The sequence below is a fragment of the Pollicipes pollicipes genome, unplaced genomic scaffold (assembly GCF_011947565.3).
Source record: "Pollicipes pollicipes isolate AB1234 unplaced genomic scaffold, Ppol_2.1 Scaffold_4727;HRSCAF=5580_pilon_pilon_pilon, whole genome shotgun sequence".
In the NCBI taxonomy this organism is placed as follows: Eukaryota; Metazoa; Arthropoda; class Thecostraca; order Pollicipedomorpha; family Pollicipedidae; genus Pollicipes; species Pollicipes pollicipes.
In genome coordinates, this window is record NW_023596543.1 from 5,112 (window position 1) to 18,370 (window position 13,259).

General features: G+C 52.7%; 2 protein-coding genes across 2 annotated transcripts; one reads left to right on the top strand and one right to left on the bottom strand.

Moving 5' to 3' along the window:
- Positions 1-382: 382 nt before the first annotated feature.
- LOC119097900 (mitochondrial ribosome-associated GTPase 2) lies at positions 383-6,045 on the top strand. Its single transcript, XM_037220846.1, has 8 exons — positions 383-529; positions 1,452-1,598; positions 1,910-2,026; positions 3,228-3,358; positions 3,896-3,986; positions 4,867-5,005; positions 5,358-5,587; positions 5,893-6,045. The coding sequence occupies exons 1-8, from the start codon at positions 389-391 to the stop codon at positions 6,043-6,045; spliced, it is 1,149 nt and encodes a 382-aa protein (XP_037076741.1). The 5' UTR covers positions 383-388.
- Positions 6,046-6,953: 908 nt separating this feature from the next.
- LOC119097907 (40S ribosomal protein S21) lies at positions 6,954-11,050 on the bottom strand. Its single transcript, XM_037220853.1, has 5 exons — positions 11,019-11,050; positions 10,773-10,861; positions 8,495-8,686; positions 7,577-7,587; positions 6,954-6,996 (listed from the first exon to the last, which is right to left on the bottom strand). The coding sequence occupies exons 2-4, from the start codon at positions 10,820-10,822 to the stop codon at positions 7,578-7,580; spliced, it is 252 nt and encodes an 83-aa protein (XP_037076748.1). The 5' UTR covers positions 10,823-10,861; positions 11,019-11,050; the 3' UTR covers positions 6,954-6,996; position 7,577.
- Between the last annotated feature and the right edge of the window lie 2,209 nt (positions 11,051-13,259).

Here is a 13,259-nt window from a genome sequence, read left to right on the forward strand (position 1 = left end):
AGCTTTTTCATGATATTTATTAAGCATCATCATATTTATTTTTTACATAAGCATCATATCACTGATGCTTCAATATGTCCAAATATTGAAAATTCCCTTTAAGGTTTCCACTTACATAAATATGTGTTTATTCTACTCCTTATTTACCTTAATGTGACCATGCAGTCTTTCAAGCAAAAATTAAAAGTGCTTCATGCATTTTAAACCTGCTGTGCACATCATTGTTTTGTCATTGTACTGTATAGGCAACAAAAAGTAGCATCAGACCTTTCTGAGACATGTGCATCCGATACATCCTTGGAGGCTGCTGCAGCCAGATGACCCGCAGACACAGATGCACTGCTCTAACCCGTGACCCGACGACCGTCTCCAGCGGACGCCCGGGGCAATGCTGGGCGGTGCTGTCAACTGGTGCGTGCGGCGCTGGTTGCGAGCCGGCCCGCTGCGTCAGGCCGCCCGCGCGCTGACCGGGCCGCCGCCGCCTGTGCCGCTGGCCGGCAGGAAGGCCGCGGCTAGCCGGCGCACTGCTGTGAGTGGACGGCTCGGGTCCTGCTACCGCGGCCTTCGATCGAGGAGTGGACCGCGTGCTGTCCTGTGGGTGGTGCCGTGTGCTGTTAACACTCATCTGGCCGGCTGGGTGTTGGTTATTGTTTGATCCTAGGGCAGAGGGGATTTGAGATTAGTGATAGTGAGTTAAGGCATGATGTTGTGTACGGCAGTTTTCGCCGGTATGTTGACAGAATGATCTCTGGACAGGTGACGCTTTGTGTTGAGGTCGTTTCGGTCGTACCCTGGTGGACTGTGTGTGGGCACGTGTCTGTGGGTCGCGATGCCGAAACCGGCTGGACCCGCTGAATTGCTGTTGGGTTGCCCGGTGTATCGGTGTGGTTACCGACCTGTCGTGGTGGACTGGTGTCGGCACGCGAGCCCGTGTACTGGTGTCATCGTTTGCTTGTGCAGATGAGCTGCAAGCCTGGGGTCTCCTCCTGTTGAAATTAAAGAATGGGATTGAATTCTACCTTTTTAGATGGGTAGATCTCTGGAGTCAGACCTTACACTTAACAGCAACTGCGGGAGTTCGGACCCCTCCCAAGCGATCGTGAAATTCCAGGTCAACGGCAAAATATGTTAGCAGAATTTAGCGTGCCACAAAGCTCGGCACGGTCCGTCCTGCCCTCTAACGTCACCTGACCTTTAGTGAAGCGGCTGCCACCGTCCGTAGACCATCCCAGTCAAGGGCAAATAGCGAGCACATAAAAGGACTCAAAGTCACCTTGTCACGGCTTGGTGGATCGGTAGGCAGGTGCCCTGACCAACTGAGCTGTCTGGAAGGAGGGACTCAGTGTTGCTGCATCTTGCCATAAGGGTGCCAAAATATGGGGCGTACTCCGGGCCTCCGTCCGCCGGGCCTCTAACGCGCCTCTAACGCGCCGCGCCGCGCCGCGCCGCAGCCCCGGCCGTTCGTCGACTGGCGCAGACTGAGGGTGACCGGCGGCCACGGCGGCAATGGCTGCGTGTCGCTGGCGCGCGTCTACCGCAACCCGCGCGCTGGCCCGGACGGCGGTGACGGCGGCGCCGGTGGGCACGTCATCTTCCAGGTCAGGCGCGACCGACGGTCGGCGCCGTCCAGGTCCAGCGTTCAGTCTTCCCGTCTGCTCGACTGGGACGGTCAGGCCCTCCCAGCCTCAGTTGGATCCAGCTGGTGTATGCTGGTGTATCCCTGGTTATGCTGTTTGGCTTTCCAAGGACTCCTCTAGTTAAGCCCAATGAATTTGCAAACCATGCGTGGGGCCTTTCTGTTAAATCTGCTTTTTGGGCCTGTCATGTGTTCGTGCTGCCCCCCGTCCTACACAGGATGGGAGGGCTTCCATCTAGCCTCCCAAGTGCAGCTGTTGATGTGTTTTCCCAGGCGAGTACCAATGTGAAGGGTCTGGGCCATCTCAGCTCGGTGCTGACGGCAGAGCCTGGCGAGAAGGGCTTCCAGAACGACTGCCACGGCAAAACGGCGCCGCACCTAATCGTCCAGGTCAGCCCGACGGCCACACCCCGCCGGCGCAACACGGCAGCCAGGCATGGACATGGACTGCGGTGGTTTCATCACTCATCTTTATTATCACATGGGGTCCTTGCTGCGATAACTCCATACCCACTTCGATGCAGGAAGCCCTAGCCAGCTGGAACGGTACTGACAGTGCGCTTCCTCTGATCGGACTGCGCTGCGTGGCTCGGCCGGTGAAGCGGTGCCCTCCTCAGCCCCTGGCCCGTCCTGACTCAGCTCCGCTGTCGGGTCCCGACAGGTACCGGTGGGCACTATGTTCCAGTCAGATGAAGCGGCGCCCTCCTCAGCCCCCGGCCCGTCCTGACTCAGCTCCGCTGTCGGGTCCCGACAGGTTCCGGTGGGCACTATGTTTCCAGTCAGATGAAGCGGTGCCCTCCTCAGCCCCTGGCCCGTCCTGACTCAGCTCCGCTGTCGGGTCCCGACAGGTACCGGTGGGCACCATGTTCCAGTCAGATGAAGCGGTGCCCTCCTCAGCCCCCGACCCGTCCTGACTCAGCTCCGCTGTCGGGTCCCGACAGGTACCGGCGGGCACTACGTTCCAGTCAGATGAAGCGGTGCCCTCCTCAGGCCCTGGCCCGTCCTGACTCAGCTCCGCTGTCGGGTCCCGACAGGTTCCGGTGGGCACTACGTTCCAGTCAGATGAAGCGGTGCCCTCCTCAGCCCCTGGCCGTCCTGACTCAGCTCTGCTGTCGGGTCCCGACAGGTACCGGTGGGCACTATGTTCCAGTCAGATGAAGCGGTGCCCTCCTCAGCCCCTGGTCCGTCCTGACTCAGCTCCGCTGTCGGGTCCCGACAGGTGCCGGTGGGCGCTATGTTCCAGTCAGATGAAGCGGTGCCCTCCTCAGCCCCTGGCCCGTCCTGACTCAGCTCCGCTGTCGGGTCCCGACAGGTACCGGTGGGCACTATGTTCCAGTCAGATGAAGCGGTGCCCTCCTCAGCCCCTGGCCCGTCCTGACTCGGCTACGCTGTCGGGTCCCGACAGGTGCCGGTGGGCACTATGTTCCAGTCAGATGAAGCGGTGCCCTCCTCAGCCCCTGGCCTGTCCTGACTCAGCTCCGCTGTCGGGTCCCGACAGGTGCCGGTGGGCACTATGTTCCAGTCAGATGAAGCGGTGCCCTCCTCAGCCCCTGGCCTGTCCTGACTCAGCTCCGCTGTCGGGTCCCGACAGGTGCCGGTGGGCACTATGTTCCAGTCAGATGACGGCCAGCTGCGCGCCAGTCTGGAGGTGGAGGGCGCCATGTTTGTCGCGGCCCGCGGCGGCGCCGGCGGCAGGGGCAACAAGTACTTCGCCACAGACACGTGAGTGACGCTGTGGGCCGTGGTGCTGACTGTGGGTTATGGTGGGGGCTGTAGGTCGTGGTGCTGACTGGGCCATGGTATTAACTGTGAGCCGCGGTGCTGACTGCGTTATGACGCGAGCTGTAGGTCGTGGTGCTGACTGGGCCATGACACTGACTGTGGGCTGTGGTGTTGACTGTTTGCTGTGGTGCCAACTATGGGTTATGGTGTGCGCTGTAGGTCGTGGTGCTGGCTGGGCCATGACACTGGCTGTGGGCTGTGGTGCTGACTGTGGGCCATGGTACTACTGACTGAACCGTGGTGCTAACTATGGGTTATGGTGCGGGCTGTAGGTCGTGGTGCTGACTGGGCCATGACACTGACTGTTGGCTATGGTGCTGACTGTGGGGCCATGGCGCTGACTGTGGGGCCGTGGTGCTGACTGTGGGCTATGGTGCTGACTGTGGGCCATGACGCCGACTGTGGGCTGTCGTGCTGACTCCCCGCCGTGGTGCCGACTCCAGGCTGTAGCGCTGACGCTGTGACGCGCTGCCGCAGGAACCAGACGCCACGGTTTGCCGAGCTGGGGGCGCCCGGCGAGAGCTTCGCCTACGCGGCTGAGCTGCGCACCATGGCCGACATTGGGCTGGTGCGTGACACCTGTGTCATGTGACACGTATCGCAGGGCTGTGCCTGCTGGCGTGGTTCATTTGCTGGTAACGCGTGCATTTGATCGCTTTCATCGAGGCTATGCAACTCAGAAGATGCATTGTTGTAACGTGTAAACATAAGTGTTTTTATATCGCCATAGACATCGACCGGCTAATCTCACTGTCACATCGCGTCAGATTTTGGATTCGTCCATCAGAGGTAGCGAGAGCGGCATTAGGCGTTTCTGCCGCTCTTCACCTGAACTCCGCTGACGTCCCGCGGCCGCAACCCAGCCGTGGTTCTTCTCGTGGAAGCTGGCCCAACCGCTGCTCTCCCGACCCTCCCTCCGTGGCTTCATCTGACCCAGTGGTCACTCCCTGCTCTCCCTCCGTGGCCTCATTTGGCCCAGCAGTCACCCCTGCTCTCTCTCCGTGGCCACATCTGATCCAGCGGGCACCCCTGGTCTCGCTCCGTGGCCTCATTTGACCCAGCGCTCACTCCCTGCTCTCCCTCCGTGGCCACATCCTACCCGGCGGTCACCCCTGCTCTCTCTCCGTGGCCACATCTGACCCAGCGGTCACCCCCCTGCTCGCCCTCCGCGGCCTCATCTGGCCCAGCGTTCACTCCCTGCTCTCCCTCCGTGGCCGCATCTGACCCAGCGGTCACCCCCTCCTCTCTCCCCTTGGCCACGTGACCTAGCGGTCACCCCTCCTCTCTCCCCTCGGCCACGTCTGACCCAGCTGTCACCCCCCCCCTCTCCCCCTTGGCCACGTCTGACCCAGCGAGCACTCTGCGACCGTAGCTGACCAAGTCATAGCTCCTCCAGCCCTCTCTCCGCGATCACAGCTCACCCAGCGGTCGCTCCTCCCGGTGCGCAGATCGGGTTCCCGAACGCGGGCAAGTCGACGTTGCTGCGCGCCATCTCGCGGGCGCGTCCCAAGGTGGCGGCGTACCCGTTCACCACCCTGCAGCCGTACGTCGGCATGGTCGAGTACAGCGACTACGTCCAGCTGGCAGGTCAGCTCCGCCCCACAGGCATGGCTAGTCTTACGCGTCCGTGCGAAGTGGTGCCAAAGTAAAGCCACCAAGTTCCCTCGGATTGCCTTGTTCAGGTTTATTATGTATAAGTTCCATGCCGCTTTATTTCGCGTGCATTTGTGCAATGTGCTTGTTTTTTTGTTTCTCGCTGCGCTGTTGCCTTTGTATGTGGTTAGCCCCTATCTGCGTGTGCAGGGTTGGGGAATCATCCCCAGGAAGAGCTCTGTCCTTGGTAGTAGCCCACCCACCGGGTGAAGTCTATTCGAAGTCTCGTCAGCCTGTTGAGCTCCCAAGCGTCCTCTGCGCTTGACCCGGCCCCTCTCCGCTGCAGTGGCCGACATCCCCGGACTGATCAGGGACGCGCACAAGAACCGCGGCCTGGGTGTCGCGTTCCTGCGCCACGTGCAGCGCTGCACGTGCCTGCTGTACGTGCTGGACGTGTCGTGCCGGCCGGCCGAGCAGCTGCGCGTGCTGCAGCACGAGCTGGACATGTTCCAGCCAGGCCTGGCCCGCCGGCCGCACGCGCTGGTGGCCAACAAGTGCGATCTGCCCGGCGCCGGGGTCAGTCCGCCGCGGCAGTGTTAAGCCTCGGTTACGTTCGTGGCCCGGTTAGGTTATGCGGCTCGCGCAATCTTAGGTGATTGCTTGCTTCTGTGAACGCATCGCTCGCTGGAGCCGCCTTGCTGGATGAGCTGGTGCCGCTCGACACTAGCGGATGATATAACGGCTGTGTACTTGGGGACAGGGAAAGCGAAAACTATTTTGCGCTTCTGGCACACCTTCGGACGATTAGACGGCAGATCGCATCACTGATGACATGGCCGCTCGTGCCGTGCGCCCTTGTTTCATCGTGGCCCAAATTTCAGGATAATCTGGAGGAGCTGCGGGAGGCGGTTGACATGCGCGTTCTGCCCATCTCGGCCAAGATGGGAACCAACGTTACGGAGCTCTTGTGTTATCTGAGGACGCTGCATGACGAACACAGCCAGCGAACGGAGGCGGGGGGCGACTGTGAATGACTTATGATCTTTGATAGTGGTTTTTTAAGGTTTCAAATAAATGTAACCCAAATAGACTTCCATGTACTTATGCTAAGCGCCCTAACCCTGGACCACCCCCTACTCCCGGGATTTGGCAACTCGCTTGGGGAGTGGGCTGCTCCTGACCAAGCTGAGATACCAAACACGTTGCTGAAAACGGTGGCGTGCACGAGACTCCACTTAACACGGCCTGAGGTAGCAGAGCCCGTTTTAAATTTTAGACGTTAATCCTGCTCTGTCATTTGAGGCAACAGGCGCTTGACCTTGCTTGTCCCGATGGCTACCAGCTAATGATCTTAAAAACCAGTTATTTTAGAGCCACCATACTGCGTCGCCCTCTGGAGGGCAAGCATGCCCTGGTCACGAAGGGGTGAGGGGTCACGGGCGCATCCGCTATCCCCCCGCCAGTCGCAGCGCTTACTTAACGTTTTACGCCGCGGTTAGAACCAGCACCGTGGACTCTCACTATTGCTATATTTAGCTATATTGCTTTTGCTATATTCCTTCGTATATTGCTCGTGTCCTAGCTGCTACAACCCGCATACTTGGACGCGTGCGGCGTATCACTGAAAACCCGTAAGATTCAGATTTCCTCCTTCCATAATGCTCATGCGTTAGATGTTAGAAAACACATCTTTTACAGAAATTATTTTGCGGCGTCGCTGAATGCACCCTTGCAGTAACCTGCTCTATGCAGTGAAGCTGCGTGAAAATTTCTGAAACCACAGGCCAAGTACTCAACAAGACGACTCAGGGTTCCAAGCCAAATAGCTCCTACACAGCGTCTGAAAGACGTTGCCAAGCCTATTGGAGAATCGTTCCACCGTTGACGTCCGTTCATGGGGCGCTCCGGTGTGCCTTACAACAGACGATAAATAGTGGACACATGCGGGTTTTTTTTGTTTATTTCGGCATGACAGGCGATGACATCTGAAAGAGAAAACAATCATCATGTTAGAACCTGAGAGCAATAACCATTTTGCACAAACAAGGACAGTATTAGCAACAAGGCCTACTGACGCCATCAACTTCAACAGGTCTTCGTATATAAACCTACCACCGAAACAGCGGTTCGCAACAGAGCGGCGGCGTTTGGAGCACGTAAAATGCTTTCCAGAGGTACGAAACTACCGCGAACCATTCGCAGCCCACAACTGTACTAAACCGCAAATACACCATACACACCCATCAGCATCTATGGCAACCCCAAGTAGTTAATAAACAACTTGGACCGATTGCGAAAAGATCGTGGTGACCACAAATCAGTCCTCAAATAATGCCAAAACTATCAAATCCAAATGGCAGCTGAACTAATGTCACCAAACTGAGATCAACGAATCTGAATATCAGCTGCCGATGCGAGCGAGACGAGCATATCATGACCATACTGGTCCAATTACATTACGAAAACCGGACACAATCCACACCTAAACAAGGCTTATTACTTCATGCCCATTGTGTTGTTGACACCACCATCAGAAAGCAATCAAGAAGATATGCTGGAGCTCACCTCAGTAGTTCCTGCAAAGAGAAGAAAGGTGTCAGTATAAGCTATGAAGATCCTTGCTGCTGCACAATCAGTTCTAACCTTGTACACCACCAATGGCACCCATCTCTGTTTAATACTGACAAGTGGGTGCAAAATGGCCACTGCAGTCAAAGTGCCACTAAACCCAGCTGTATGAGTGTCTTAACATAAAACACCTGAAACTGATGGTATGCCATTGAATATGATCCCTACATGGTACATTCCAAAAGCAACCACTTCCATTGTAGCATCACACCAGAAGCAAAAAATTGTAACTGGGCCTTAAAGCCCCCAAGTCCCAACTGACCAGGGGGTAGTTATAACCCAGACACTTTTTTCTGTATCTGGGCCTTAAAGCCACCAGGTCAAGCAACAGACCAAGTGGTAGTTATAACCCAGACTTCAAGCAAGACAATGACAACAAATAATTGCATAGCAATTAGACTTAGCACAAAATGCTGTTTTTGCAACCAGTTCATATTATTGTGCCATGGTAAAGAGGAATACAAAGGACAGCCACAATACATAAGTTACAATAAATAGTATAACTGAATGGTTACTGGCAATTACAAATTTGAGTCTCAGGGCACGTTGACCGCAAGTGATCATGCACCACCAAACGCCTGGTAGTTTGCCTTGACAACATCCCACACTGATTTGTAGTTTGGGCCGATCTGAGGCAGCCTGACCCAAACCAGACGTTCAGCATGTGATCATAAAAAACTAAAAAAAACTCCACCGAATGCTAGCTGCCCCAAGAATTGGCAATGCTGATATTACAAGAATAATTCTACGCATCACCAACCATAACAAACACAACGGACATGCAACACACCTATTAAATGTGAGAACATCAGACAAGTTCTTGCATGGTGTCCGCACCACATCCCTGCTACTCACTTTGCAACAATGCCGTCCTTCTTCGCCAGCCGCGTGAGGCAGTCGTCGGACTCTCCCATGCGTCGGATGTACCCGCAGATGGCGTAGGTCTTGCTGTCGCCGGTGTAGCGGCCAGTCGTCGGGTCCACGTCAGCAATGTTCAGCTGAATGGAGGCGTGGTCCTTGGCCGCAATCAGGCGGTTGCTGGCCGAGCTGGGGCGACAACACGTGATTACGAAGGGTGTGGTCCTTGGCCGCAATCAGACGGTTGCTGGCCGAGCTGGGGTGATAACACGTGATTACAACAGATATCATTTCAGGTTGCTACAGGTGAGTGAGTTGGAAATGGCCATCCAGAAGAAATGGGCATCCTGACATGCAGTGGCCACAATTTGGTCAAAGTGAGAGCATGAGAAACATGCAAACAATGCAGGGTGAACTTGTATCAATGTGTCAAACACCATAGTAACCCTGGATGAGCATACCTTCCACATAATCTTGTTTATTACCATTCATTTGAATAAGGTATTCTGGAAGCTGGGCATGCATAGCAGACTGACCCCTGGATACACCTGACCCAAGTCCACATTCTGCCCAAGTTCAGGCATAAGGGTGCATTACCTACAGCTCCTTGCGGCCTGGTGTCCCAACCAATGTTCAGAGGGGTTCTGCTTAGGGGGCATAACAGCTCTGCTTAGGGGGCATATCAGCTGTGCCCTCAGCTCTCACATGGGGTATGGGGGCTGGTTTGCATCCTGGTTGCTCCATGACCCAGGAATGCCAATATGGTCATCACAGCCACTGGCATTTCATAAAAGGGTCTGTTTCACGATGTTTATAACGTCCTGTTTTGATGCCAAAGGTTGACACATCACGGTTGAAGGACAGTCCTGTACCTGAGCCTTAAAGCCCCCAGGTCCAAACTGACCAAGAGGTAGTTATAACCCAGACATTTAATGTATCTGGGCCTTAAAGCCACCAGGCCAAGATACAGACCAAGTGGTAGTTATAACCCAGTCATTGTGCCATTTGCAAATCATGTCAACCCTTTTGATGAGGATTTTGATAAGCACCACAATGCACAAATGATTTAAGTCAAAAACTTAACCAATGTTAGCATGTTAGCATACTCAATATTCCATGCTATTCTACATTTTAACAGGTATATAGCTTGAAAATATTAATGACAAAATCTAGTAGATTTATGACACCAACTGGACCAGACAGGTAAATCCCACCACACCTATCATGGATATAAGCCCTAAGAATTTTCACCATGTATTACAGGTGCCTTTCTTTTCATACTTTATTGAACAAGAACATAAGATAAGATTGGAGGACAATAATGACAATGCAGATAATAAGGCAACAGTCAGAGGAGGGCTTGGATGGAATGGGGAGCAAGGCCACACCAGGCAACTCATGCCACTTTAAAGGCATGATGAAAGCCCCGGGGCATCCAAATTCCTAGGTCCAAGAGCAAACCATCGCAGATTTTGATAAGATTTCGGAAGAGGGCGGAGGTGGTGCTTAACCTCCTATTTAAGGCAGCTTATCAAAATTTGGTGGCAGAAATTGTTCACTATGAGCATTGACAGCATCATTACATGCTTATGTAATGTTCACCAAGTCCACCTCAATTCAGTGAGTTACACCACTATTCAGAGCATGATTGTATGTGGCCTCAGTACTTTGCTAGCATGACTGCCATGGTTCACATGCTAGATTACAGCATGCCTTGTACTGACATGAAGTATCCTTTTTATTGAATGGTCCCTGCATCCCTCCATCACATACCTGATTAAAATCCCATTTTTTTTAGAGATGAGCTACACTAATGAAGTCATGCAGCAATAACATCTTGGCAACAATTTCAGCACATGTACACTTCAAATCTGAGTACTGAGCCCACATTTCAAGAAACTATGGCACACATCAGCCCTTCAAAAAAATAATACACCTGAAGCATTTTCAAGCTAAAATACTTAGAAAACTTTACACCATTTGACCTGGCCTGAGTTTGGCACAATCTTACTCCAAGTTCAGCTCACTTGTCATACACACATGGCTGTGGAAAATATACAGAGGATTGACAATAAGAGAACCTAACTAGCTTCAGGAGCAGGTGATACTGTAAAAACAAGCAGGACCTGCAGCAACACTATCAAAGCTCATTTAAACAGGTTGTGCACATGAAAAACATGCTGCAAATGTGCTCTCGACCTGAACAGGCAGGTGGAAACAGCAAAAACACAACTCAAAGCACGGGTCGTTTCCCCGCACAACGCAATCCGCTTACCACTTCCTGGGGACATACATGTCCACAAATTCTCCGGACTCGTTCTGCATGGTTCAGGGCTTATTGTTACGGGGTCCTGAGACCGCAAGCTGAAAGAGGATACAAACAGATGTCAGGGCCGATACTTCTAATCCAAGTTCTGAAGGTTGCAGCACGTATATGAGATAAATGTAATATATCGCATTTGAGCATCACACCACACCACATATATGCATAAAGCAACACAAAAACACCACAGCTACACACCGCGCCGGAATCAGTTCAAAAAGGACGAGTTGCGCTCACTTCCGCAGTTGCCGTTTCTAAGCTCAAAATATCACAACAGCAAAGTTTTAAGGACAATTTCATTAGGAATGAGCCTCACCTTCGGAAAAATTCATAGATGTGGTCTCATTTTTAATGAAAAAAATCCCTAGAATGAGCAGCAACACGTTTGTGAAAATGGGAGTGGGAATATTAGGTATACTGGGAACGTGCCTACCGCCTAGCAGAAACGATGCATGATAATACCCACTGCTCTGACTTCTTTGCGGATATTCCGATCTTACGCTGCCTCAGGGGCGGATCCAGGATTTCTTAACGGGTGGTACCACGCTTCATTGCGGTGCCCCGGGAACTTAGTGTACCCCGTACAAAAAGTCCCCGAATTTCGACCGCGTCATTTTCAGATTCTCGTTTTGTAATCGTTCCGCCGGTTTGGACCACCGAATTGGTCCGCGGATCTAGCTCACTGAATTATGTTTAGCGGCAAATTTAATGTTGTTTAGTGTTGACCTTCTGTCATGGGCGTAGGATCAGGGGGGACAGGGGCCCATGCCCCCCCCCCCCCCCACTTTTCGAGGTGGGGGGAAGGGCAGCAATGTTAACTGCTTCCCCTCCACACTTTTCAGATTCAGGTTGTATTTGGCTTACTTTTGCGCTGCATTAAACATGCATGCCGATTTACCTAATTCACCAGTCATCTTTCTTAAGACGCGTCATCTTTTTCGTTTGCTCATTGGCCATCACTTAGTGTTACAGCCGCAAGGCCGGCGCCGCACGGCCTGGAGACTGCAACGCCGGGCGTCGAAGCTGTTATTGCTACGACTTGCGAGCACGCCTGCTCAACACCATATTACATAGTTTTATTTTCGGTAATCAGCTCTGACAGGACCTTGAGCATTATAAGACGAACATCGGGTAGCCATGTTAATACAAATTATGAACCACATTTCATCTGCAATCCGCAGTCAGGGAGAGCTGAATATCTCTGAAGAACACAGAAAAAAACATAGAACTCGAGTCTATGTGAAAACCATCGTTCTGCCTGCGGTGATCAGGGATGTTGTTGCGTCAGTTAGAGTCCCTGTGCTGATCCGAAGCTAACTGCGCGGATAATGACCTCCGGATCGACCAGGAGATCCCGCCTCGTGCCACAAGAATAATAGCCAGAAGACACCTCGCAATGGGACGGAATGGCCCTTCAGCCCTTGACCGGAAACGGTAATGTACTCCTGGTGCTCTACTCAATAGTGAAGGGAATAATTGCCCGGAAGGGAATAAGGGGTCTCATTATTGTTGAGTAAAGTGGGGCTCTCATTATTGTTGAAAAGCACGAGTCGAAATGAATGAAAAATCCGAGCAATGTCATGCCAGGTTTGCCTGAGAGCGGTCATTTCTTCCAAGATGTATTATTGAAACAAATTCCATCAAAAGGCTTGAACACGCCCACCCGCAACCTCGAGAGCAAGGACAAGGATGGTCTGGGTTGCAATTTCCGTAAAACCGATAGGTTTCGGCCACCACAAGTGCCACCAGACGGCGGACGCGTGTTAATCTGTCTTCTGGACAGATAAATAGCTGCGGAAACACGAAAAATAGAGATTTTATGTTCACTCTTCCAGTTCAGCCAACAGATTCCAGCCCCACTTCGCGGTGCTTTAGGGGCCAATCCGTACTTTTCAATCTAAAACTTGCACGCGTGAAATATGCAGTCAGAATGCCTTCTAAATACAAGATATAATGTCCATAACGCGTCCAAGGATACTTTTACAGAATCGGCGTCATTTTCACGCACCCGTTGGCCACAACTTAATATTAGCTGCTAGGCCGACGCTGCGCGGCCTAAGAAGACTGCAACGCCTGGGGGCAAGGCTTGTGTTTCTTAAACTTTCGAGTGCGCATGCCCAAAATTACACCGCACAGCTTGTTTAACTAGTTGATTTAAGTGTCTAAAGGTAATCATTTCAGAAGCGTCATCATTTTCGTCCACTGGTGAGCCACGGCTAAATGTCAACTACTAGGCTAACGCTCCGCGGACTACGGAGACCGCCACGCCTGGTGTCGAGTTTTTTGTTGCTAAGATTTGCGAGTGAGCATGTTAAAAAAACACGTTACATGAATTGTATCACTAATCGATTCTGACTGAATGGTGAACATTTTCAGATAAACATGACTTGGCCACGTTAATACACATTGTTGACCACCCGATTTGCAATCAAATTTTCG

Coding starts and splice junctions, on each gene's coding strand:
- LOC119097900 (XM_037220846.1), top strand. CDS start 389: ATGCTGGGCGGTGCTGTCAACTGGTGCGTGCGGCGCTGGTTGCGAGCC. Junction 1,599..1,909: donor GTGGGCACGTCATCTTCCAG/GTCAGGCGCGAC, acceptor GTGTTTTCCCAG/GCGAGTACCAATGTGAAGGG. Junction 5,588..5,892: donor GCGATCTGCCCGGCGCCGGG/GTCAGTCCGCCG, acceptor CCCAAATTTCAG/GATAATCTGGAGGAGCTGCG.
- LOC119097907 (XM_037220853.1), bottom strand. CDS start 10,822: ATGCAGAACGAGTCCGGAGAATTTGTGGACATGTATGTCCCCAGGAAG. Junction 8,687..10,772: donor ATGTATGTCCCCAGGAAGTG/GTAAGCGGATTG, acceptor TTGTCGCCCCAG/CTCGGCCAGCAACCGCCTGA.